This window comes from Hetaerina americana, unplaced genomic scaffold, assembly GCF_022747635.1.
Source record: "Hetaerina americana unplaced genomic scaffold, ioHetAmer1.1.p SCAF_85, whole genome shotgun sequence".
Classification (NCBI taxonomy): domain Eukaryota; kingdom Metazoa; phylum Arthropoda; class Insecta; order Odonata; family Calopterygidae; genus Hetaerina; species Hetaerina americana.
The window spans coordinates 554358-581443 of record NW_027287483.1 but is presented as its reverse complement, the minus strand read 5'-3'; the positions used below and the strand labels follow the sequence as shown (position 1 = coordinate 581443).

At 40.1% G+C, this 27086-nt stretch overlaps 1 protein-coding gene across 1 annotated transcript in view; it reads right to left on the bottom strand.

Moving 5' to 3' along the window:
- The window catches only part of LOC139698407 (trypsin-1-like), a 49116-nt gene extending 23131 nt beyond the window's left edge, over window positions 1-25985 (bottom strand). Inside the window, exons 1-2 of the mRNA XM_071597304.1 lie at window positions 25917-25985; window positions 6689-6794 (exon numbers count right to left, since the gene is read on the bottom strand). Coding sequence (XP_071453405.1) covers window positions 6689-6794; window positions 25917-25985 — 175 coding nt within the window. The remainder of the gene's footprint in view (window positions 1-6688; window positions 6795-25916) is intronic.
- Window positions 25986-27086: the final 1101 nt, after the last annotated feature.

Sequence of the window (27086 nt, the reverse complement as noted above, 5' to 3'; positions counted from 1 at the left end):
AATCTATATTTTACCGAGTGTAAAATACAAGGATTATTTGACTTACGCATAAAACTGTTATTTAAAAGCTGTGTTTTAACTTGAAACTCTTGAGAATCAAGCACTTCATCTGCTCCACTGGGGCTTGCACTTACGACGTTACAAAAAATATGAAATTTTACATGTCATTGCGCCAATTTTGTGAGAAAGCAGAGGGCACCGAACTAAATTGAAAATTAAGGAAACGCTGCCTACCGGAATTAAGGGTTATAAATGTTCATATTTCAAGTGTCAATTTTTGGGATCCACAACTACGCCAATAGAATTCACAATGCACACATGAAATCGTTGCCGAGCTCAGTGGCGATGCGATAACGTCCCCGTCTGCCAATACAAGGGTCGCGGGTTCGCGACCCTTAGTAAAGAATTCCCGCCTGGGTGGGTATCCTCTACCTAGGGCTTGGGTGTTTGTAATTATCTCCATTTGATAGTGCGATGTAACGGCTAAAAAGTGCTGTTTCCGGACAACGGCTAAATTAATAAATGGTGTCATAATTTTGTGTAGTTTGCCTAAAATTTCTTTTTATCAAGAATCTGCCACTACTAAGGTGGGCCCAGAAGTACCAAACCCAACAAAGAAAACAAAAATTTTGGAAAAAAATTATTTATCTTTCAACATAATCTGCTTTCAGCTCTATACACTTTTCCCAGCGATGTTCAATAAATTCTATACCCTTTTCACAATAAGCACTGTCTTGCTTCTCGAAATAGCCATTAACTGCCGGCATCACTTCTTCACGGTTGGAAAATCTTTGACGACCGAGCCATTTTTTCAAGTTTGGGAAGAAAATATAATCCGAGGGGGCTAAATTTGGCAAATAGGGTGCATGGGGTAGCAATTCAAACTTTAATTCATGAATTTTGGCCATTGCAATAACAGATTTGTGAGCTGGTGCATTGTGATGATGGAACAACAATTTCTTTTTAGCCAAATGCGGCCGCTTTTGCTTGATTTCTTCGCTTATACGTTGCTGTAAAATCTCGCCGTTGATAGTTGTTCCTTTTTCAAGATAGTCAATGAAAATTATGCCACACGCATCCCAAAAAGCCGACGCCATGACCTTGCCTGCAGGTGAAACGGTCTTCGCCTTCTTTAGAGGCGGTTCTCCCTTTTGAATCTATTGGTTTGATTGCTCTTATGTACCGGGTGTGAATTAATGGACCCATGTTTCATCCATAGTTATGAGACGGCGAAAAAATTCTGCTTTGTTGCAGTGAAACTTTGCTAAACACTCAACTGAAACAGCTTCACGACATTGGTTTTGCAGGAGTGTGAGCAAACGCGGCACCCATCTTGCACAAAGCTTTCTCATGTCCAAATGTTCAGTTAATATGCGATGTACCGCACTTTTTGAAATGCCTAATATGTCTGTTAGTCGCGCACTTTTAGTTGACGATCATTCAGTATCACTTGGTGGATTTTATTCACCGTTTCTGGAGTCGTCACTTCATTTGGTTGACCAATGCGATGCTCGTCTTGACACCTTGTACGGCCTCGTTTAAACTCTGCTACCCAATATTTTACTGTTGTAAACGAAGGAGCAGACTCACCCAGAGTAGAACCCAGTTCAGCTTTTATATTGGTTGGGCTGAGGCCTTTCAAATAGAAGTATTGTATCACATAACGATGGCCAATTTTCTCCATTTTCACAAATTCACTGAAAACGTTCACTATTGATGGCTGCCAATCAAATACTAAACAACGTGGCCCTCAAACTTGAAACATTGCTTTATAGATTGCATACTTTCAAATACAGTGATATTTTTTAAACAAATACCTTAATCTCTAGGTCATGCCGGGTTCTTATTGTATCACCCTCGTGCTATGTCCCAAGGAGAAACGTTCACCAGCAATACGTGAGAGCATACCCGTGAGTTCGCGTCAGTGAATGCACTATTGAAGAAGCAGGTCAAAGAAGAATTGAACTTCGACGCCTGGAGCTGGAAGTGGATGCTAGGAATCACATTGACAGGTAAAGTGAGAGATGAGGAAATGCTAAGAAAGATATAGGAGAGAAACGAGCATGGCACACGGAAAGGAAAACTGGAAGGTTTGGGCACGCTTGGAACCGAATTTGAAAGGGCATGTTAGATCAAAAGGGGGGCCAAGGAGCTTCACCAAAGTGAAGAAGGAATTGAGGTTATGGCGGGTGAGCTGTCGTTGTGATGGGGGTGAGGTTTGGAGAAAGAAGAGTGGAAGGTAGGCAATCATCTATCTCCGGATTTTAAATACTGATATTGAAGATGATAAATGAATAAAAGTATATTTCGAAAGCCTATCGAAATTGGGAATATCACCGCAGCTTTTAAAAGTTTTGATATTAAAAACAGGAAGAGGAGATTAGAATAATAATATTTGCAATAGGTGAAAATTAAATTGTGAGTGTAATTTTTTCAAGATGATTTCATTACCATATGACTCTAGTCAACATAGACTCTTGCAAATAGGGTCACAGAAACCAATAAATAATATAATAAAATTTGAAGAGGAGGTGGAATAATATAAGCAGGAAAATTATGCCGCGCAACATGATTGATGTTCTTACCGTGAAAATAAGCGTTGGTGGCAATATTCTCTATTTCTTGGAACAACATCATAGCGTCAATCAACAATAGCCTAACCTTTATTTACGCCATGTGAATGAAAATCGGTAGCTATTTAAATAAAGCCACCTATAAGGTCTGCCCCTAAGGTATTAGGACTGAGTAGATTAACAAAATGTATCACCGCATTGATATATTCCCTGAGAATTCTTCGAAGTTGCACCCTATTGCGTCCACACACAGCTTCAAGCGGGTTTTCCACTCCTCGTACGCCTTCGGGAAGGCGGCGCCCGGAATTCTTCTAAGCTTCCTCGTCACGATCTGTTGTAACGCTTCCACCGAGCCGTGGTGACGTACTTTCAGCATGGATTTGGGGTTTGGGAAGAGGAAGAAGTTTGGTGAGGCAAAGTCAAAGCTCTAAGCTGGCTGAGACAGGGTGGTAAAGCTCTTGGCAGATCCGCGTGCGAGTTTCCTTTTGTTCGTCCGAGAACACTGGCGGGACCAACTCCGCACACATCTTTCTCATCCCCATGTTTCGGGTCATAAGTGGATTCACATCACTTTTAGGGATGCCAAATGTATTAGAAACCATGCAAACATTTAATCTGCGATGCCTGTCCAACAAAGCTTTTACTCTTACTAGATTTTCGTCACTTTTTGAAGTCGATAGGGCGTCCTGATCGATCGGCGTTTTCAACATCTTCTCTACCCTCCCGAAACAACTTGTGTCACTCAAAAATAACTGATCTACCAATGGCGTTATCACCAATAGCTGCCTTGAGTATATGATGAGTCTCTTTCCCAGTTTTGCCCAGTTTCACGCAAAATTTGATGGCGTAGCCCTGTTCCAACAACCGCTTCATGACGGAGCGTAGCGAGGTCAAGTTATACAGGTTACGCAAACGAATGACCCGCACTCCACAAAGGCTGGGAGCCAACTGCCACCGGCTTCCAGCCTTTCCTGAGACTCACCTCCCTCGAACTCAATCAGAGAAATAGCCGACCGTCCGTCCGTCCGTCTATTCGGGAAAAAATAAGTCATACTACTTTTGGGACAGATTTTGTATCTTCATTTCACATAGAATAAAAAGTGCGTCGCGAATTGGCTTCAACCACAATAAGTCCAAATACCACAAGGTAAATATATTTTAGTTGTAAAAACCTCTCTCCGCTTAATGTACATACCGATGTAAATTAAAATTATGAGTATATAAAACCATACATTAACGGCATTAGAAATAGTTTTTATGACTAACGCCAATTTATCGCTCCAGAGATGACCAGCTTCACTGAGGAAACAGCAAATGTATCCGTGCAATTGAAACACATTAAAATGATTGGATTATTTCAGCATCTAAAACTAAATAACATTAAAATATATTCCCTCATTTTTGAAATATTTTCTGGCAGTGTAATTTCAAAGCACAAGGAGATCGCCTTATAATCACAATTCTATTGTTTTCCCCGAATTGGGCAACCTGAACTCGGAGATTACGCATTCGCCCGATAATGAAGTGTAACCACTAACTTATACCACCGCCCATATAGTTAGTTATATCACTTAATTTGCTCGAGACACGCAAACCTGAATTCACATACTCTATAATCTTTGGATAACGAATGAATGAAAAGTTTCTAGCAATTCTTCACAAAGTGTCCGGCAATATTATTCACCCAAATACTTCGATAATATTCAAAAAATCTTGAAAAAAAAGCTCAATTTCCACTTTAACATTTACTTCATGTTTCGATAAGAAGTGTCGACAATAAATCATGATTGAACAATTTTTTCAAATACAGATATCAAATTAGGACCAAATACTACTCAAATGATTTAAATGAAGAATCGGCAAAGCTTGTAAACAAGGTGTCATTTGGACTATCCCTAAGCAATATAGCAGAGCTCTGTAACAATTCCAGTGATCAAACCGCACCATGTATAGAGAATCAGAATTTGAATTATGCGACAATTAACAAATGCGATCGTGTATCACGATGTGTTCTTCTCGCTCCTCACGATCACGATGCATTGCGTACACGATCCCATTCTTTAATCATCGAATGAGTTGAACCCTGATTCTCTCTGCATGGTGCGATTTGATTATTAGATATTGTTTCAACAGGGGATATTAAGGCTCCCGGCAGAGCAATAGTATATGTAAATTGAAATAATATTAATACTTCAAATAATTACTCACACAACATCGTATGGTTAGTTTATCTATGGTTCTATCGCATTTTGGTCTTCACGAATAAAGGGCTAAAGTAAAAAAATTGATCTTCCTAGACGTGGATGCAGCTGCCCATCTTCATATCTATAACATAACGGCAAAAATATGAATGTCAGTAAAATGTGGGCACGAAAGAGTATGTGGGCAGATTAACTTTCACCTTTCACCACCCTTTTCGGTGACAATTTGGAAAATGCAGTTCCTGGAAAACTTCAGCAGTTCACGTGGATTTTACGTCAAAGAAACCCGTGGGGAATGTCGCAACAGTAAATTTAGTGGAGTTGCTGGTATGCATCTAAATGTGAGGATTTTTACAATGAAAAATCTTTCTTCTAGACCCGGATCCCTCGATTTCCGACCGAGCGCTTCATAATAATATATTTGGAAGACGATGCCTCGGTAGCCGGTATGCCGGATTAAGCACCAACCCAGAAATCGGGGGACCCAAGTTTTCAGTCTCCACCCCGGTGAATGTTTTTGACAACGTGATGATCTTCTCAATAGGTTTTACAACACTCTATTCTTTCATAACATTTATTCGCAGCCGATTGATCTCACACTGTTGAGTTTTCAAAGTGCCAGATCAATACTATATTTAATATATTTTAAGAATAAATATTAGAGTGAGGATAACTCCAGTAAAAAAAAACTTCCACAAAAAGAGTGTTTTCAGTACATCTTTTGTTATATTCTCGAGCTGTGCAATGGAAAAATTACGAAAAGTGTTGCTCATACGTTCGCACTTTGAAAATAAATAGTGCGTACCAAAAGTTTCCCTAAGCTTCGCTATGTGGTCTTGCGTACTCTGCACTGAGGGATGTTTAATGTTGAATTAGGATCATTTTCTTGGTTTAAGCATTGAACATATTTCATTGGTATTTTCCCAGCCATGTTTGTGCAATCCACGCCAATCCCCACGCCCACTTTGCCAATTACCGTGCGTCGCTCTCTGTTTGTTCACGGTGATTCTTAATGAACCGGGAGGCACTCCTCTTGTATGTCGATAAATTCAGAAATCAGACCTTACGGCGCTGGGTCGCTATTGCTGGAGGCATATTCAAATTAGGTTTTTTCATCGGAAACTCAAATCTCTCCGTTAATCCACATTTCCTGCGCGTCATTATCAGTTTGAGGATACCGAGTCTCATTCTAGCAGCTCATGTAGTAGATGCTGTGAATGTTTTCCTCATGTTACTCGTAGGCGCAAGATTCCCGAAACCAATCAAAGATATATCAGATAATATTAAAATTGCTTTCATTTATGAAAGTGGTAAAACGTAGATTTGGCTATAAAACAGGAAGAGGGAGTATTATTGGTCAAATTTGATGGTTGCCCACGAATACATTTTGGATTCCATAACTTCAGTAGTTAAATCCGTAGAGATGATATAATTTTTTTTAAATCCTCTCAGAAAAATAAGTTTTTGGAACTTATTTGTCATTTGCGCCACAAAAATGCTCGCTCAGCCAATCTAGGAGAGTAAATAATGATCCACAGTCCATCCGTTTCCATGTTCTCATTCTCAATCAAAGTGATGACACTGATTTTTTCCTCTTGGAACGCTGGACATACCTTCCCTGGTCCATCCTGATATCCAATTTCCCTTTAAAGCAAACTGTTGACGGCTTCCAGTCAAGCACCTGCTGCATAAAACGTCCTGCTTGCACGTCGAAACAGTGAACGGACTAATTTTCCTCTTTCCGTTCGGAAGCTAAAACCATTACGGTTTGAATCACTTGAAAATCACGCGACTCTCGAGCGTGCGATGATCTCTAATACTCGCAATTAGTGCCTGCGGAGTAAGTAACCCCGCCGGGGAGTGGGTTAATGGAACGGTGTTCACCGGACAGCCAGAGAGAGAAAAACGACTCACAGCAGCCGCACTTAGCTGACAGGGGAAGCGGCTGCGGTGCTTCGCTGTCCTCCGCCCGCCCGGCCGCGTCGTACACGTCATCGTAGTAGTCGTCCTCCTCGTACTCCTGCAAAAGAGAGAGAGAAATGGTGAGGGCGTGAACGAGGGTAGTCAGTCTCGCGCTTGACACTGCCTCAGTGACCGAGAGATCTGACACTGGAAATGATTTAAGGATGGGTTTCGCAGGGTCGATGCGAGAGTAACAAGCTTCCCACGCCCCTTCCCGACCAATCAGAATTTAATCTAATAATATGGGGAAAATGGTGCATTTTGGAAGATAAAATTCATAAGAAAAATAATATTTGTGGCAATGAGTGAACTTAGATAAATATCCTGTTTACACTATCAATGTTATCTGATTGCCAGGTTTGGCAATGTCGTGCAGAGTGATATTTTTTAACTTGGTTTCCTTGAGCCTATTTAAACTAGGTGGTGTTAAGAACGCAGTGGTTATTGCTATTTTCATGAAAATTAAACTATAAAGTATTGAGTATACATGAGATTTCTAATATTATAATTGCCTATAGTAGTACAATATTATTCAAATATATATTATGACATACATAAAATTAAAATGGTATTTAATTAAAGGTTTTTAATTTAGTGTGCGAAGAGGGGAAGTCACTTAAGATATGTTCGAAAAAAGTAGAGAAAGTGTGTGGAGGTAGATAGATAGGGAGTGATATGTTGAAGGTCGTGATGGAAGGGAAAACGTTTGGTAAGCGGGTTAAGGGAAGGAAAGAGTATGCCTTTCAAACAGCCTGAAAGTAGCCAGAAGTTACGAAGATATGGCTGCTTAGAGTCTTCTTCCTTCCGGTTAAAAAGAAGGTTCAGCCACCGAAGTATTCACAAAGCAACATTGTGGGGGGCCTTGTTTTATTTGCACACGCATATATTAAAAATATATAAATATATGTATATATATGTGTGTATATATATAAAATATATATATCTATATCATTATATATATATATACACACTGCCCGGAGGGTCCCGGGTTCGATTCCCGGGCAAGAGTCTCGGCACCTGCAGCTCCACCCAAGCTATGTGATTTCTCAGGCACCAGATCTTCCTGGCAAACAATAACTGACGCAGGGAAGGGGACTGGCCCCCCTACCCAGACGTGTGAAGTCACACGCCGTCGGGCTTAGTACCGGGTGAACTCTACCATCACCTACCAAACCGACCTTCGGGTTGATTACTGTTTATAAATAAATATATATATATATATATATATATATATATATATATGGATATATATTTATATATACATATATCATCATCAGCATTTCAATCCTAGGATTGGTTTACTACAACCCTCTATTCTACACTATTTAATGTCAATGCCCTCAATCCTTGATACCCTCTCTGCTTTCCGTCCTTTGTAGATGTCTCTTGGCCTATTTATATATATAATACACTCACACACGCACATAAACTCACCTACACTCACACACATATATACATTTATACTCACATGCATATAAATACAAAATATTACTTCATTAACATTTCTTTGTGTATTGGCTTTTTGCTGGTCAATATTATAGTCTTAATTCCGATTTAGTAATCAGTCATGACTGAAATCGGAGGATCCCTTTAATATGCATTATCTGTATGATTAAATTCATTGAACTGGCCTCCAATTTTGGCACCCTGAGAAGTCGTTCGCTTCGCTCTATAGATGAATAAACCTTGGGTACGAAAAATCAAATACACGTAGATAAACCTGCGATCATAAGGGAATTGGTGGAAACTAATCTCCTCCACGTTTAGATGTGTCTAGATGAAAATATTTCCGGCAAGATATTTACAAGTGTCCTTTTTTATATAATATGTAAAACTGTAGGAAACATACTACTTAACTAACCTATTTTAGGAAGAAACCTGAAAAATTCTTCTCATTATTATGAATGGCTGAGACACAATTGGCCTCTGTAATCGACTGACTTCGTATTGATAGAGTCGTGGACTTAGAAGCTGTGTTACTCTGGACACTCCTCTCTCCTCCCACATTTTTCAGGGCTTCCTACAGATTTATTTGTTCAGAACAACTTGATAAATACACATTAAGTTTGCAGTAGACAATAAAAAATTATTGGAAAGTGCAATTTTCATCCCAGTAAAATCATTCCACAACATATTCGTAGAAACGTAAACTTTTGTTTTTAGTTCATTAGTATTCCTATTACCGCGGATCATGAAATCTTTATTCACCCATAATACACCATAATATAAGGAAAATTAAAATAATTCGGTCATCCCACGTTCAAATCAAACATGCGAGAGCTCTAAAATATGTAAATAAATGTCCATACTTTTTATCCAATGATTTGGGCAGATTACTTTAACGATTCGAGAATTTATGCGTCTCTTTTGAATGGAAATCGCGTTCACATTACTTCACTTTATCTAAGTTCACTTGAATGGAATCTTTTCATTCTAAGGCTTCGTGCTGGCTTATGAAATTTTTATTTCCCAGTAATTTACTAATTTATTTAAAGATATTAAAAATACTATCAGTATACTGCTTTTATTGCACTCAATTGGCCAAATACGTGAAATCTGGAATATATTCTGAAAATCCTTCCTTGCTTGATCATTTTGAAAGAACAAAACCCAAACTACAACAAAATTTGGCAGTGAGCTAATTATCAAGTATCTTTCTCCCATCAATGAGCTGACCTGGTGGCTCTAACTGCTTAATTGAGACGATATCCCAGTCATTTGTAGATTTTCCAAACTGTTGCTTACGAAATTCATTGTGCCACTGGAAAGTTTCCAATTTTAACCCGGACTCATTTTCGTTGAGAAATACACCAACAATCAGTATCAAACGCCAGAGGTTGAGTAAACACTGAAGTAAGTATTTTTTTTACTTGTTGCCACTTCAATTTTTTCTAACAATTTAAACTATTCAACAAACAAATTCAACTACTTGAGTAAGTCGGCGTTTGCAAAAAGGCCCACAAATCGACTAATTCCGTGACACGGAAATTCAACAACTTTGACTAGAGTGTTTGGAGGTAATTACGGGAACATGCTAACAGACTTATCAAATGGTCGCAGGCTCTATTCCCTTATGCAGCACAAATGATATTTTTAGCGGTTTTCCCATTTTATTCTACCTATACGGGTGTGCTATACGGATTTACCGTGGCCGCCCGATACTGTAGCAGTTACCATGGAAACTGCGGGAGATGCCGCAACAGTAACCTTTAACGGAGTCATGTGCATAATGTGCATTTCAATTCAACAATTTCACAGGGTAAAAATCATTCGCCTTGACTGGGATTCGAACCCAGACGCCTCAATATCCGGTCGAGTGCTTTAGCCAGTTAAGCTGTTGCATTGAAATGCACATTAGCGGATGACTCCGTTAAAAGTTACTGTTGCGGCATCTCCCGCAGTTTCTTTGGTATTTGTCAAGGTATAAACAGCCAAGTGTTTAAAAGTTGGCTTTAACCTCGTGGACTGTGGCGCGTCGCGCACGACTACGAATCCATGTGACATTGTATGTACGGTATTTCGTCACAACATCTTGTTCCTTTAAAAGCCCCAAAATTTCAGAGTTTAAGAGGACGCCTCGATAGCTTAACTGGCTAAACCCCTCGACCGGGTATTGAGGGATCTGGGTTCGAATCCCAGTCAAGGCGAATGATTTTTACACTCTGAAATTGTTGCACTGTAACAGTTATTGCAAGTATAATAAGTCCGTTGAATGCAGTAAATTGGGCTTTTCGATCAAAACTTTCTGATTCACCACAGGGCGGGGCGGGCATCTGAGTCTCCAGTTGCGGTAATTCGGTAGCCTGAGGTGGCGTTTCTCCAGTCTCTCTCCCCGTCTACGATACAGCGATATTCCGAAGTTGGCCAGGTACCTGGATCTGTTGGATAATGGGTCTCCCGATGTTTCTAGTGGCCCAAGCCTATCAACGGAATATAAAATGGATCACCGAATTTTGGGACGCGCAGTTATTCCATCAGCACCCGATCCTGACATGTTTCGCAGCTCATTACGCGATATACGATATACCGACGCCACGCTCTTGCAAAGGGCAGTCGTCTCTCAGGACCTGATCCGCGAATACGCAGCACGATTCCTACACAAATTACCTATCTTTCAGAAAGAAGCTACCGCTGCCCTTCGGGGTTCATCTAATGCTCTATGTTTATGCGCCGACGGTGCTAATAATGTTATATATTTAATTAATAAAATAACGGTAAAATAAACCGTAAACAGTTTACGGCTATTGGAGTTTTTTATTTATTCAATACTACTAGCCGTAAGAGCTCAATTCAATCAATAATGTTAAATGTGCCGATAATCAGGCTGTTCTAGCCGCGCTGCGCCGCGGCAGAAGCCTCTTGTTCACTGACAATGTATCGTATTTCTTGATCTATACTTGACGTAAATGAAAATACAGAAACCGTCACAGATTGTGACCTGGCGGTACGTCCCTCGGCAGCCAATTTAGCCGGCTGTCCATCTCTGACTGACTATAATATGCTGTGGTCGGCCATCTTGGCCGCCTAGAGTATACGAGCGTACATATACCTGTATAGCGGGGCAAGTGTCTGAGTCTTCGGTTGAGGAAATTCGGTTGCCTTAGGGTAGTAGTAGTGGTCGACACCGCCGGGATTTGAACCCGCGCCCTCAGGGTGGGAAGCCAGTACGTTAGCCCCCGCACCATCTCGATCCCCCGGTTGCCTTAGGTGGCGTATCTCCAGTCTCTCCCTCTATCATTATGTTGGGTGGGTCGTCACCCAGTCTCTCTCCCTCTATTATTATGTAGATTATCATCGTAAATATTTATGGATCAATAAAAAGGAATTGATTTATTTCAAAAGTAAATTGGTTTAGAATCTTACCGCATTGTTTTCGTCAAACAGTATCGTCCTCCGACCTAGAACATGATGTGGCCGATTTGCAAGATTTCGCAGGCAGATCGTAGTAGCCAGATCGTCACAGGTTGGAGAAACACGAGAAAACGTCGAAGGATGAAGCTACGAGAGGACACACGTTATGTTTATCATGACTAAATATCGAGGAAATAAGTCAATCAGTCAACGTAGCTTCTCCGAGTGGATCAGATTCAAGCCATGATTTTTTGGCCATAGACTTTAATTATAAATTCCAAAGTCCTACAAGGTTAGGATGGTAGAAAATCGGAATGGGAAAGCTTGAATCGGCATTGAACATGGGAAGGAATAACTAATTCAGTGGGAAGGAAAACCAACAAACTCTTACCAAAAATCTAAAGAATGATGAAGACATGAGAGCTTTGGAGGATTAATCATCATGTATATCAATGGGATATCTACTACGGTACGGGAAAGTTCAAAACCAATAATGACATAAACAAAATAATAAGGAAACCGAGGAATACCAGGGATGTACGTAATAAGGAGGATAAACATAATGAAAGGAGAAACTTTGTAATTCCACATAGATTTATTCGACGGACGACCTAGGTTTCGACGTGGCACGTCATCATCAGGTACATTTTGTAAAGAAGACAGAGAATATATAGCAACCAGAATAAAATATTTAGGTGTAATTATCGATACCGTCGCAATGACCCTGAAGTTAACGCGTTATTCTCTAAGACGGATTTGCTACATTAAAAATGTGATTAAACGCATCCGCACCCGCGATATCCCTAAGGCAGCGGGATTCATTTCATGGTGTGTATATGTGCTCCGTCTACCGTTGTTCCTGATCACTCAGACAGCGCAACGCGACACAACATGGTTGTCCCGTCTATGGGATGACGGAACCTGGCACCAACCACGAGAATTTGTGAACTACAGGTTTATATTGGACGTTTTCAGCGATGCCACGCCATGGCAAGTGGCATGGACAATTCCCATGTTATCAACCACAGAAATATGGGCCCTTGAGGAGGAAGTACCCATAGTGACTGCCGAAGCTTTAGCAGCCATCATGGCGGCGCACCACGCTACAAGTATCGCGGAACCGGACACAGCCATTAATGTATTTATTGATAACACTGCTGTATTATATAGTTTTATAAAAGGACGAGGAGTGGTTTTCAACAACGACAATGTATTAAATCTTTATATGTCTCTAATAAAAGAACTGTCACGCAACGTGACCTGGAGGTACATCCCTTCCGAATCAAACCCGGCCGACCGTCCTTCTCGGACCGTCCTACCTCCCTATGCCCGCTCGGCCTCGGATTCGGGGTCCGGGTGGGTATATAGGTGGGATGACGCCTGAATTGGTCAGTCGATCGAGGTTTTGCATAGAGGAAGGGAGGTGCCTCCAGATCTCTGTCTTCTTTACAAAATGTACCTGATGATGACGTGCCACGTCGAAACCTAGGTCGTCCGTCGAATAAATCTATGTGGAATTACAAAGTTTCTCCTTTCATTATGTTAAGTCGATTCCATGAAGTCACGCCTGAGACAACGAATTATATCAAGTGCGCCAGTAACGCAGTGAAGGCAATATTGTATAGAAGACTCTCCATCAAATACCTGAACGCGTCGCTCAACATCTACTTCAACAGTCGCTGCGTCTCCCTCGGGATCTTCCCGAAGTAAGGAGGATAAAAGATACAGGGAAATGAAGGAGCATAGGCAATGAGTAATTGAGAATAATTTAAAAACAATTAAATAATTAACTTAGAGGATAAACGATGAAAGAAGGCACTTTGCTTTACGTATTACAATTTTTATTCACGACCTAGGTTTCCTTCTAGGTTTTCCAGATGGAACTGAAGATGTGACGCTGTAACGAAACCTACGTCGTCAATAAAACTTTTTTCTGGAAAATCAAAGTGTCCTCTTTAATCATGATGGATTTTCACCATGTCACACCAGAAACTGTTCTGCTAATCAGAGGAGAAACTATCCGGACTAAGGAAAGAAGTCAACAAGAGCAGTGCGGGGATGTGAACAAATTTCAATGGCAGGGGAAAGTGAAAGCAACGCATAAGAAAGCGAAGAAAATGCCAGAAAATAAACAAAATAAAAAGCTAGAAAGGGATCTAGGGAAGACGGAATTAATACGTAGAATAAATTTATGGTAAAGAAATAATGCCGAGGGTCGATTTCACACCAAATTATAAACTGAGGTACAAAATGCCGATTTTCATGGTATGATCAAAACACCGATGGTAATTTCAACTTCAAGTCTAGTTTTTCTGGTTAAAATTACTCGTATATTTTATACCCCTTCCTATGGCTAACTCTGATGAAGAAACGTCACCTCCGATATGGCCGTGTAATATCATTTCCCGCCCATAGCAGTCCATCAGCCTGACGCTCTAAATCCTGACTCCTCTGAATCCGAAAATAGTCGGGATCTGAGGGTATGAGGAATCGATCCAGAGTATCCAGAATTATTTCATAAATTTCACCATCTTAAAAATAATAAAATGCCAGCACTATACTTTCGATATACACGTTGTGGATGTCCATTAAGTTAATTCTTGACAAATGTGATTGATACCCCGAAATTAAGATCCATCTCCTCAGTTACAATGGCATTCACAGTTTCTGAAAGTATACAAAAACACCGACGGTCAAATAATAATGGGCCCATTCTTACATTGACGGTAGAAATGACGTGCGGGTTCCAAACAATTATTTGTTAGTGCAAAGAATACGAAAAAATAACGAAGTATCATTATGAATGCGTGCACTGAACAATTTATCTCTTACCGACGAAAACTTAAGCCATGCAAAACATAATTCTATTCCCATTATATTTAAATGTAATGAAATAATTGACTTTGTAATTCCACACACTTTATTTAAAAACACACGACCCAGGTTTCGACGTTGAACGTCATCATCAGGTGGTCCTCATAGAAGCACGCTGGCTATATATACCTTCTGATCATAGGAGGGGGGGGTTGGTCAGAGAGGGAGGTCGGAGGGGTAAAAAAGGTTACAATGTAGCTGGGAAGAAAAGAGAATTACATTTTTGATTTAGAAGAGTGGTAGGTCTAGGAGTGGGGAGTGGGAGGGATACAAAATTTCGTTGGCAAGATCATCTTTCCAACGGACACATTTCAAAATTTCTAACTGCTCCAAAGCATTTTAAATAAAGTGTGTGGAATTACAAAGTCAATTATTTCATTACATTTCAATATGTTATGCAAATTCCACAAAGTTACGCCTGAGACAACAAATCCCATTATATTTGTTAAAGATGCCCATTTTGCATGCAACAATAAACTAGTCGGCGTGAAGATACCAAATATGTATCAACGTTAACTTCATAAGGGTACTTTATGGGTAAAATCATCCAAATTATGCTGCCAATAATTGTGAATTTGGTTATTTCTGCAGGGTTGTCGAACTGTGAAAGAAAAAGGCTGGTCCTCCTACTTTTAATCATTTACAAATATTGAGTGTTAATATTTCAATAAGCTTTCAAATTACAAAATACCCGGGAGTTTTAGAGCTTTCCGTATTCCTTCCATAACACCATTGTCAGCAATAAAGAGGATAACAACTTGGCGGTAAAGATGGCTTCTAACGTTGCACAGGCTAGGAGAGACACGAATAGGAGTTAAATTTGGCGCACAAAAAATTTTTCATGTGCCAGCGTTACATCTTGCGAGCCGCAATGGAGGCTTGTAGTAGGTGAGGTAAGTGAAACCCCATTTTCCATTATGTAAATTTTTCATGGGAATTTCAGAATACGAACACCGTTTTGAGCAATTCTGATGGATTTCTAAAATTTGTTGCAACCATAATCGGAACTGTAAGAGGGAAGAAAGAGCATCTGAAACTGTCCGGGCCGTCATCAATTCCTCTCATCTTATCCTAGTGGTTTGATCCTCCGAGATTACCTGGTGCTGTAATAAATCCCTCAATACCTCGAGGTAAACTATTCTTGTTTCAACTTTTTCTCTTCGTAGTCTCTATAAATTCGCATTTTCAGGAAAATAACTTCCTGTCTGGACTTTATGCCACACTGTCTAGCTCTTGCATATTCTTTCGCATTCGTCACATTGATATGTTTCGTATCATCCATTTTTTTATACATGTTTTAAAATTTCAGAAATTTCTAATATCCCTCGTATTGAGTCTTTTCGACTACATTCACCCATAATTTCCTCGTATTCATTTGTATCTTCTTTCAAGTCATTTAACCTTTTGCCATATAATTGGCTGGTGATCCGAATATCAACCATGTTCCCAATTTGGCCAAACCAGCGTCTTACTTCTTTCTTTTTTTCGTGTGTATTACCGCGGAATACAAACAAAATTCTTCATGATGCACTCAATTATCATCTCCCCTATTTTTGCCACTAATATTTACACCCCACACTCTTGGTATTTTGGCTGATTTTTATGCATAACCAATTTTCACTTCAAAAAAGTAATGTCAGGTGAAGGGCAATTTTATACACACCCATTGCTGCTGCCTAAGATAAATCAATTTTTTAAATCCTCCATTTTACAGCCAACCATCTTTTTGTCGGCATTAGCTCACCTTTTTTTCTCCTGAAATCGCCTACCATCTTGCACGAGTACTCTGCCAATATAAACAAAAGCATCCACTTGTTGCTACTTGCAGGGGAACTTATATCATCGATGCATGTTAAAAAGAGCAGGGGCCTTAATCGCACTTCCCTGTGAGCCCTGCCCACGCACTTCTCTGATTTTGCATCTACCTCTCTTCAGTTCATGTCTTGGCCACTATTTTCTGTTCACGACTTGACTAGAATTCTATAACTCAGTTATCCTTTTTCTCGTTGATTCTGTTAAGTTTTAAATTGCATATCAGCGTGTCGTGACGAATTTCTTGCAATAATATTATTTCACTGCATTCAATTAATTAAGTCATTTTTACAGCATTAAACTTGCGGTTAGTTAAGAGATACATTCGTGTTTAATGTGCTTCTGCTTTTTCTGAACTCGTGCCGACTTCAGCTTTGAAATTTGCCACCACCTAGGTAGGGCATCACATTGATAAGAACGCTTTTGCCTATTCCCTTTAAGTTACTGTCGTTTCAAGTTATCACTAACTCAATGTTTCTTTTATGGACGTGGTAATCCAGTGGGTAGAGCACTGGGCTAATCAACGGAAGACTCGGGGTCGAGTCAGAGTGACTACTCTGGACACTCTCAGCTTCACCTAAGCAGTGTGATTTTTCGGGAAACAGATCTTCCTGGGAAACCATGGGCGGCAAAGGGAAACGAACAACCCCCCTACCCTGAAGTGTAACTTTGACGCGCCGTTGGACTTAGTGCTGGGTGAGCTGTATCCTCATCAATCAAACCACCCTTCGGATTGATAAAAGTAGTTTTATGAATTTTGACGACCAGAAACCTATCTTTCACTAATGAACTTAGATAAAGTGCATCAAAACACGATAAGTCATTTATTTTAGATATTATACCGGACGTTTGCGTAATCTTTTATCGAAAGTTGAAAGCCCAGCATTCATGATTAATTTAGTTGGTCGACTTTGTTTTCTTGAATGAACAGAAAATGTCCTCTCACGATGCATTGTTTAGTCAGTCAGGAAATTTCCATTGTGTTTGCAAGCAATGGATGGGAAACGTATTGATTTTCGTCCAATGGAAAGTACTGACTCTCAATGTTACAGTTATAAATGGGGTCACTCCACTACGCCAACGGCGATTGTTAATGCAGAGTATAAATGTATACATATATATGTCAATGTCGGCGTTAATCATAGGGTTAGCGATGGGGGAGTGTTTTGGGAAAGTACACAATCTACAGCAATTTCCCGTAACTGCTTTGGTTTCCCGCCCAATGAAAAGTTACCAAATAGGCAGGTTGAGTCCCACATGTACTGGTTGCAGATGATGCATTTCCCCTTGTCTACCCGCATTTTGAAGTCTTACACAATTCGGAGCCTAACCGAGGCAAAGAGGAATTTTAATTATAGGCTCTCAAGGGCAAGGAAGGTAGTGGCAAACGCACGTGTGATTGTAAGCAATCAGTTCCGAATTTTTTCATAACCCATTAACCGAAGCCCAATGAAGTTGATATCATTTTTCATGCTTCAGTGGGTTTACACAAATACTTGCGAGTGAAAAATGGTACTTAATTTATCGGAAATGTAATTAATTAGAAATTTTCCAACAGGCAGGCAAAATTAGCTCTTGTCGTTCAGTTAACTCCTTACACGAATTTAAAATTTGCAAAAAAATTGTGACAATTGTACATATTATCGTTTCGTCATAGATCTTCAGAGAAGCAAAATAAAAGGTTTTTAATGATTAAATCTTGATTTAGAAATAATAAGTATTCTATTTCACTCTATTTTTGGAGCGATTCAGGAAGGCAAACATGCTAATAGCAGTTGTTTACAGCAATTGTTCGTGCGAATAATTCTGCTTATCTAACTCCATTACGCTCCACGGCACCCCATCCGCAGGGTATACGTGTACGTATCTTATATGAAATTTCTGGTACGAATGCTTTGAATTAATTAAGAACTCTTAGATGGTTTTCCTGCAGCTTCGAAAAAGAATTTGTATTTAATAGAGTTGCTGCCTATATTTCATTCAGTCCTGAATATATGTCCGATCTAATGAATCTTGAGCTATCCACGCTCCAAACTCGTTTTCCATTCATAAGACATGTACATCGGAACAAAATTTGATAGTTTTACACTAAAATAAAATCTTACTGGAGGTGATAGAAAAGGTTTCCACAAATTCACGAGCCCTACGGTGTACGCTCAAACTTATAAATATGAAACTATTCATTTACGCTGGTTCTAGTGGACCATCATAATAATATTTTGCATCAGTATGGATGAAAGTTCTCCGAGAAATGTAGGACTCATGGACCGTTCGAATAGAGAACACCGCGTGTTACACTCACAAACGCATTAGTGAACCACTAATCGTAATAATCAGCTGACCTCCATTTCTGAACATAATTGGTATAACCGTTGTCTCACTCCCTCGATACTTAGAATAAGACTGCGTGTCACACTTGCGTTTCACACCATGCTTTATTTCAAAAAATTCATCCAAGGCCTCATTCAATCATACACAAGGTGCATTAGTTTCACAAATCGCATGTATAGCACTAAATAACTAGTACTTGACTTCATAGTGCCTCAAATTTTTGTACAAATTTTCTCTATCTATTATTCCGTACACCTCAAAACACGTAATACGTTTTTTTCACACAGTCACTGATTAATTTCTTAAATACTTTCTAAGATTCGTATGCCCTCTTCTGGGCATAAGCAGCATTGGAATCTCCAGCTTTATCCATTGTTACCTTCCATACTCTCAATCAAACCTTTACCAAACATCTCCCTGGTATGCTGAAAATATTAATTGGCCTATATCTATTAACTTTCATATTTATTCTCTTCCATTTGTAGATTGAAGGGAAAACTGTAAGGATAGATATAACGCAATTGTATATTTTTTCACTTATTTGGTAAAAACGAAGTTTACAAGCATAAATGAAGCAATTAGTAGAGACAGCTTAACTTGCCCCAACTTCAGCAATTGATTGAATCTTCCATCTATGTATGCAGTCTATTACTTTTGCTCGCTTTCATGCCCCCACCACTATCCCTTAAGGACTCTCTATAATATTGCAATCAATTGATACAATGTTACTAATCTTTTTTTTTACTGTTTCAATCACGTAGCCCTCTCCTATTCTTCACTTGTTCCCGTTTCCAAAACGTCTACCTATTTCCTTCAAAACGACTCCGAATTTCTCAGTTTCTCTCATAGACGTAACTTTCACTATCACTCGAAATTTTTTTCGTTTAATTTTTTATTCTCCTCATTGAAACCTTGCGCTCTCTTCCTCGTCTTTCGTTGCAATCATTCTCATACCACAGCTAACACCAGCAGGACTTTCACTTCTCCCTTAAGGAATCACGTTCAGTTCTCTCGACCATTTTCATTCACACTTCCTTGGAGTTCAACAATCATTCCTTTCATACTTTCCAAGCCTCAATTACATTTTCGTTTACGGAAACTCTGTTTAACATATATTTACTCAATATATTTATTCCGCCTGATTCGAGTTTGGCTTATCCCTCAGTATGTATTTATACTGAAGCCTTACATTTTTGTCCCTCAATTTTTTTAGCATTACTGTCAATTTCTCTCGCTGATTTACGAGACCCTCGACCCTCGTACCCTCGTATGTACCCTACCCAAGATTCACATTTGAAGTTGCCAAATATTGATTTGTTCCACGTTCACCAGGCCTCGATGGTCTCGTAATATTTACTAACACTCTCAGGCTCTTGCCACAAATGATAAAATTAGAACGATTAATTTTGTTGTCAGTGATGATAGGGGATGAAATATTTTTGTTCACTATTTGTTTGTTTTTAAATTAGATCTGTGGCGAGTGAATTGCAAATATGGGTAATTCTACGACCCATCCGAAATATGGTCCAATCTGCCAACACCCAATGTCTTTATTATGTTGTACCCTCATCAATCAACCCAATTGTTCGCATTCTATGAGGCCTTGTGCCGTCATTATGTATTAAAAAGAATGGGGACCCCGTACCTCTTCCTTATGTCACCTTGAATTTCACATCTGTACTTAAACCATTCATGACTATTTCCCTTGCATTAAACCCATAAAAAGAATTGTAGATTATCACAAATAATTTTCTCATTAATAACATAATTATTAAGTTTGTGCATGAATCTGCTGTGAGAAACTCTACCGAAAATTTTCTTGTAAACTAATTCTACGACGTATAGTAAGTATTCCTGTCGATGGATTTCAAAATGAAAATTTGAAGACCCAATAATTTTTCGTAGAATTACATTATAGAAAACAATTGCGATGATACTTCTCCTCTATCCTTAAGCTTCGGCTGAATATGGGTCTACTGACTAGAAATGACGAGGTATTACTTGAAATGTGGCATTTTCGTCGTCGAACTTATCCCTCGATTGGATGTGAAGAAATCTGCATTTGATGTAGATTCATTCTTCATTCATTCACGAAACCTACATACATTGGAGATTCATTGGCATTTTTTATTATACCGGTAAATATTTAAGGAAACGTACCTCAGGGTTTTATATTTTGAGTGCAAAGTTCGCTCTCCCCACTCTAGAACACGCAATGGAATATCAAGGCGTCATCAAAAAAACATTTCAGACCTCCCTTCTTTTAAGCAAACCGAAACTAAAGCGTGTTCTTTCTTACTCACCTCCGAATAATTAGCTTTAATTTTAAAGTCACTCGGAATGGTAGGAGGGAGATGGATCGGGCATACAAATTGCAGTGACTAAACGACGTAAATCTGACTATCGCCTTCACAACTCTCCGGAGGCTTCCTCCTCGGCAGTGTCGCACCAGCTCGGAGGGCAACGGCCCTGTCCCACAACCCACGTGCACGAACGCGTGAGTTATCATGTGCACCTCGGTTGTTTCGGCCCATGGAAATCCTGATGACGACCCAAATAAGATCCCTCCTTCAAAATACCTCTCTCCAAGCTTCACGCTTCGAACGGAAGGACAACAGTTTCACGAGAAGAACACTTCGTGTTGCTGCTGGCATAATCTGGTGTCTTATGGAGAAGAACGTGCGTGCGGAAGGCTTACCAGTGGATGAGATACTATTGTGGACTACCAGTTGTGTCAAAAAGTAAGCTAGTGACGCATTCGAGTTTCTTCCTCGGCAACCTGGCCGTGAATATCCGCCCATTCCGCGAAAGAAGTAACCGCACCAGTTCTTACACTCAACATGAAACGCCATCGCTTTTACCTACCATGATTGTTGCTCCGAAATGTAGTCAACTTTATGGACACTAGTTTAAGTCACAAAATGTAAACATTACTAAAATATCAACTCCCTTAGTACATAAAATAGTATTTTTTCAGGAAAATGTGTACAACCTGACCGCTCCATTCCAAAAATAACATCACTGGGATGATACCACAACGAAAGCTCAGTCAGCTTATCTTCGACCGGTTCTTAAGGTATATACAGAAGCTTTTATGGAGATTTATCAACTGTTGGTAACAGAGGTAAAGAAAATTTTAGATTGCATATCTACTGAAAATTCGACATTTACCCCCCTCATGCCCATTAGGAACGACATACTTTCCTTTAATGTCTTGCCCCCCAACTTCAATATCTATGGTAATTGTTTCGGCAAGCCCGATGGATTTTCGCTGGCCGGCAACGCTCCAGGCTGGACGGCTAGCTCTCATCAAAGAAAAAAATACTTTCGTTTGTAGATATGAAAAGGAAAACGAGGGCGAAACGACACGCAAAACGAAAGCGACAACGAACAACGACAAGACTTCACGTCTATTAATTTCCTGATCCAACCAATCCGACTACGAGTATTTCCCTCAACCTACGCGCAGCAATTTAGTGTCGATGTTAGACTCCTCACTCCCTCAGCCAGCCTCTTCCTTCACGGCCGTGATCGAATGCGGGCCTCAGGTCACGTGCCCTCCGCCTCCCTCATTGACGAGGAGGAACCGTCACGTACCAAAACACAAAATTAGATCAATGCAGTTTTGAGCACAGCTAAGGCCGCGGTTCTTTTGTATTTTAACGTTAAAATTACACTTGGGAGTGAAACACCCGTTCGGTAGTCGTAAGCTATTCTCCGGTCTGCGAACTCGCTAATGGGAACCATTTTATCGGAACAATTATACTCCGCGAATTAATTGAAACTTCTGTGGTACCGGCTCCGATAAAGATGTGTGGATAAGCCCATTTATTTATTTGTTTTTATTTATATAGCATTAATCAAAAAACGGAACTTTTTGTCCTTTACATCGGACTATTAACAATGATTTTTATAACAATGGACACAATTACACCCAATAGGTCAATCGTGGATGCATAGATCAGCCAATGGTGGAATGCGAAGCAAGAACATTGTTTCAGACGACGAGTCGATCCACTTACGAGGACAAATGGTGCCTTTGCATTTAGAAAGTCCTTTGCGATACACCAGTGTATGGCCATGGGTACTATCTCTTTGGAGCTAGAAACATTGGAGATCTTTATCATTCGTGGAAGTGATAAGCATTCAAAAAACTTATTTCCCAAACGCGGTTTTATTGATAGACCTTGTAGTTTGAATAACGGGGGTGGTCCAAGGTTCCATTTTAAGCTAGAATTGATTTCGCAAATAATTTGTCGTCCGGACTGAGAAGTACCGGAAAAATCCAATGCCAGTTTGGAGAATATTGCAACGCAAGTGTAGCCCCCACGACACACTTCCCCGAAAGGGTTAGTGCCCTCGATGATATGAAAATGGCAGTAGACCGTACCCGTTGTTTACTGTGGATAATGAAATAGTGAAGAGAAGATACTACGGTAAGAGAATATTTATGTTGGTTGATGCAGGTAGCGGGAGGAAAAGATTAGTTATATCGGAAGGATTAAAGGGAGGCTGGAATTGTGCAGAGTTGAGAAGTGCCGACCCCGGTGGCGGCGGGGTAACGTCCTCGTCTGCCATTCCAAGGGTCGCGGGTTCGATTCCCGCCTGGGTGAGTTTCCCTCTATCTAGGGCTTGGGTGTTTGTAAATGTGACATTATCATTGTTAATAGTTCGATGTAAAGGCCAAAATGCGCTGTTTTCGGACTTATACTGAATAAATAAATAAATAAATAAGTAGTTCTCTGTGTTGTATGTATTCTTTAAAGTGGGGATTGGAATTTGTGGTAGTTTTTAGTTCCTATATCCAGCTAATTAACTTTTGACCGGTGGATTAAATATTTAGTAACAAAACGCGTGACTGTAGCCCACAAACCGGGGACGGAATGGGTAGGCCGACACTTCAAGAATCGGACCGGGCGCGGGCCGTGAGTGGGCACACAACCCACCAGCCGCAACTGTCCCATCACAAAGGGGAAGCCATATGGTGTGCTTTACATAGGAATCCGTGGAACCTATGAAATTCATGATTGGCACGGCGGTTCATGACTTCAACATATGTTCACTGCCACAGAACGATTCGTCGGGTTTCCCATAAAGTTATGCTAATTTTCATTCTCAGAAGAAAATTAAAGAAGAGAAAAAAGTTTGATGGGGTAAAAAAGAAAATAATCTAAGTATTATTATTACTTATTATTATTTATTTATTATTTAATCTAAGATTAATCGAAACATTAGGTGTCATCATTTCTGAACTCAGTAAATTGTGAGAAAAATATAAAATTGTGACTTGTGAAAACAGCACTTTAACCCCTCATAACTGCATTCACTTTACTACTGTCGGGTGACTTCGAGTTCAGATCATAAGAACCATCGCATCCTCTTACTAAATGTGGTGCATGAATACATTTTTCAAGATTTTATTTAATCCTGAAACGGAGTTACTGAGCTGTACAATTAGAAAGCCAAAGGGCAAATCCACCACCTGCTCTACGAATTCTCGCTTGAGAATTCGTCCCAATACTGGATTTGACCATTTTGGCCCAATTGAACGTCAGGAATAATAGGCTCGCAATAACCTTGGCCCAAAACACATTGCACTCCCTCGGGGCTCCTCATCCCCGAGTGGTGTGATGTCGCAATCGCCACCACCCGTCCCTGAGTGCCAGAGGGCGGCGACTGGGTGGGCGATTGCCGGTCGAGACCAATTCCACCACCCGAAATTAACGGCGATCTAAGATCGGGTTCACTTCACGGAGGTATGTCCTAAGAAATTATTCAGAGACATCATAGTGGGCATACCTATAAATAAAAAGAAGGGATGGGGCGAAGATAATATGTGGGATGCCATGAAATCTGAAAAGGGAGATTGTTTTCCTATGTGGGGAGGTAAATACAAAAATTAGAGAAAATGGAGAAGCGGTATCATATTGGTCGCTCGAATCAAGTTTGAGAGGGATGAAAAGTTTCGGGGTAATTGGAAAACGACGGCATTTCCAAGGGACCAAATTATTCGTGGTATATAATTGATACTGACTGGTTCTCAAATATGAGTCTATTAAGTCGTCAGCCTTTCGAAGAGCTTTAACCATAACAATATGAATAATTAATAAAAGCAAATTGAAAATTCCCCACAATTCGTCTCGGTGAGTTTGAATTAACAGAGCTGCTTATCCTTCTAAGATTTTCGGAAACCATAGAGATCTGAACCTCCTAAAACAAATAAATCATTCAAAAAACTGGATTAATGTTTCTCAAAAGATGCAAAGAATTGATAATGAATAAAACTTTGAATCATCTCATTAATCAAACTCAAGCATAGTACAACAGAATATCTATGACTTAATTGTTTTAATTTATAAGTTGATGATTGCTACTAAAAATATGAACGATTGGTAAACATTTTTTAAAACTCCTTACGAGTACAAACGGAATGTGTGCTAAAACCAAATTAGATTCATACGCAAAATATGTATTCTAGTCCCTAAGAGTAGAATATTCTAAGATCGAGAACATTATACTCTGCAAAAACAGGAGACCATTTAGAGGAATTGATCGAATAGAACATTCGCAATCATACTCGCGATATTTTTCAAGTCAAAACATTTTTTTTAATTGTATATATTGTTTCGATTTTAAAATAGACTTAATATTTTCACTACTATGACGTAGTGGTGTTTCATTTTTTTATCGTTGATACAGTAAATTGTACACCACAAGTTTCATTTTATGGCTCAAAATATGATTTAAAAAATTCATGAAATAATTCATGATGAGTAAGTTAAGACCGATTTTATCTTAACAGATGTTACATTTTGCCTCATTAAGAGACGAGGAATTTCCTGTGAGATGTGGCGAGTCCTCGAAAATGTTTGTTTACATTTTGCATACGGACTCCAGGCTGAAAGACCGCAACCTTCCGGTACGCTTATCAAAATGTTCACAGATTGGGTACTATTCTTTACATACATGTATGACAAAGGATGTCTTAAAACTCATTATTACTTTATTTATTACAGCTGAATAATAAATAAGTTAATTACGAATAATCAAGTTTTTTTTAAAGAAAAAAAATAGCCTGCGAGTCTAAAAGGAAGATGTTTGACGATTTCTTAAAAACGAAAAAGCATTCCAGGGATAATATTCACGCAATTAACGTATTTTCAATACTTTCTGAGAGTATTTAAAGATAATTTATCTAATGGTGCTTTAGCCGTGGGAGGGGCCTATGTACACTAGGAAGGATTTTGGAGCACCGATTGACGGCGATTTTAGAGGCGAAGGTTCGGTTTCCGCAAACACAGCGACTACTCACCGAACGCGGCACCAAGCCGACGGCGATCGTCGGCATCCAAAGAGCCAGCAACAGGTGTGCAAACTTCATGGCGGAACGAGTTGGGGTCCTTGCGTTTGTCGACGGCGTCGGTGGCGGAAGGGCAAAGGCGTGGCGGAGGTCTGATGCAGACTGCACGCAGGTCGCGGAGCGGAGCCCGCTTATATCGCGCTCCCTGGCCCAGACCCAGGGCCCGTAAGCGCGACTTCTATCGTCGACGCAGGCCCCCGACTCACACCCTCACCCCCCGCGTCCGCCCCCTCACCTCCTCGTCCACTCTCGCTATCGTTGTGGGTCAAGAGCGGGTCACTGCCATGCTGGTATTACTCGCCAGGATGCATGCCGCACATGAGTGGCAGGTGGCACCCACGTCAAAACATCGTCCCTAATCGCATGTAGGAGAAATGGTGCTCGGCCACGCGGTTAGATTGCGCGAGTGAGCGATCCAGAACCCGCCCTAGTCGGCATGCTCTCCAAATGAACACAAAGAAAATGTCACGATAATAATTGATTAATTAAGGGAATTTGGCAACTTGCATCATCAAACCATCGTCCACTCTTCATCGAGTTCTTCGCCTTCATTTAGGACTCCGCATCACACCGGCCGCCAACCGACGCAAGGGCGTGTGCGGGGAGTTTGGGAAGGGGGTCGCGAGGGAGAGGAGCATAAAGAAGAGGCACGTACGCAATGCCTTTGTTTCCATTGCGGCCGTGGCCTGTTCTTGCGGAAAAAGTTCCATGCATCAATCGGTGCTACAGTCTCTCGCTCCCCCCTCTTATTTCATCACGTATGTTTGACTGCCGATGCAGTGTATCAATTCCCCGCAGTCTATCAGCTATTTGGATGGTGTGACCAAAATTAGTATGTCATGAATTTTCCTTGAAATTCATAGATTTTTAAATTGCATATAGAATCAGTGTTGTCCATGTTTAACCTCATTTTCTTAATACAAGATATCACTTGTAGTTTGTGGTACATGTCAATCTGACAAATACTTTCTGTATACCTTCCAGAAGTACTCACATATTGTTCCAAGAATCGTACTATTGCCCCTCCCAGGGGCTAGACTCCAGAATTTATGGAAGAGTTTCGTGTTTCAATGACCCTCACAGAACAGGTAGGGACTACTGATGTGCACCCCTTGTAGGGTA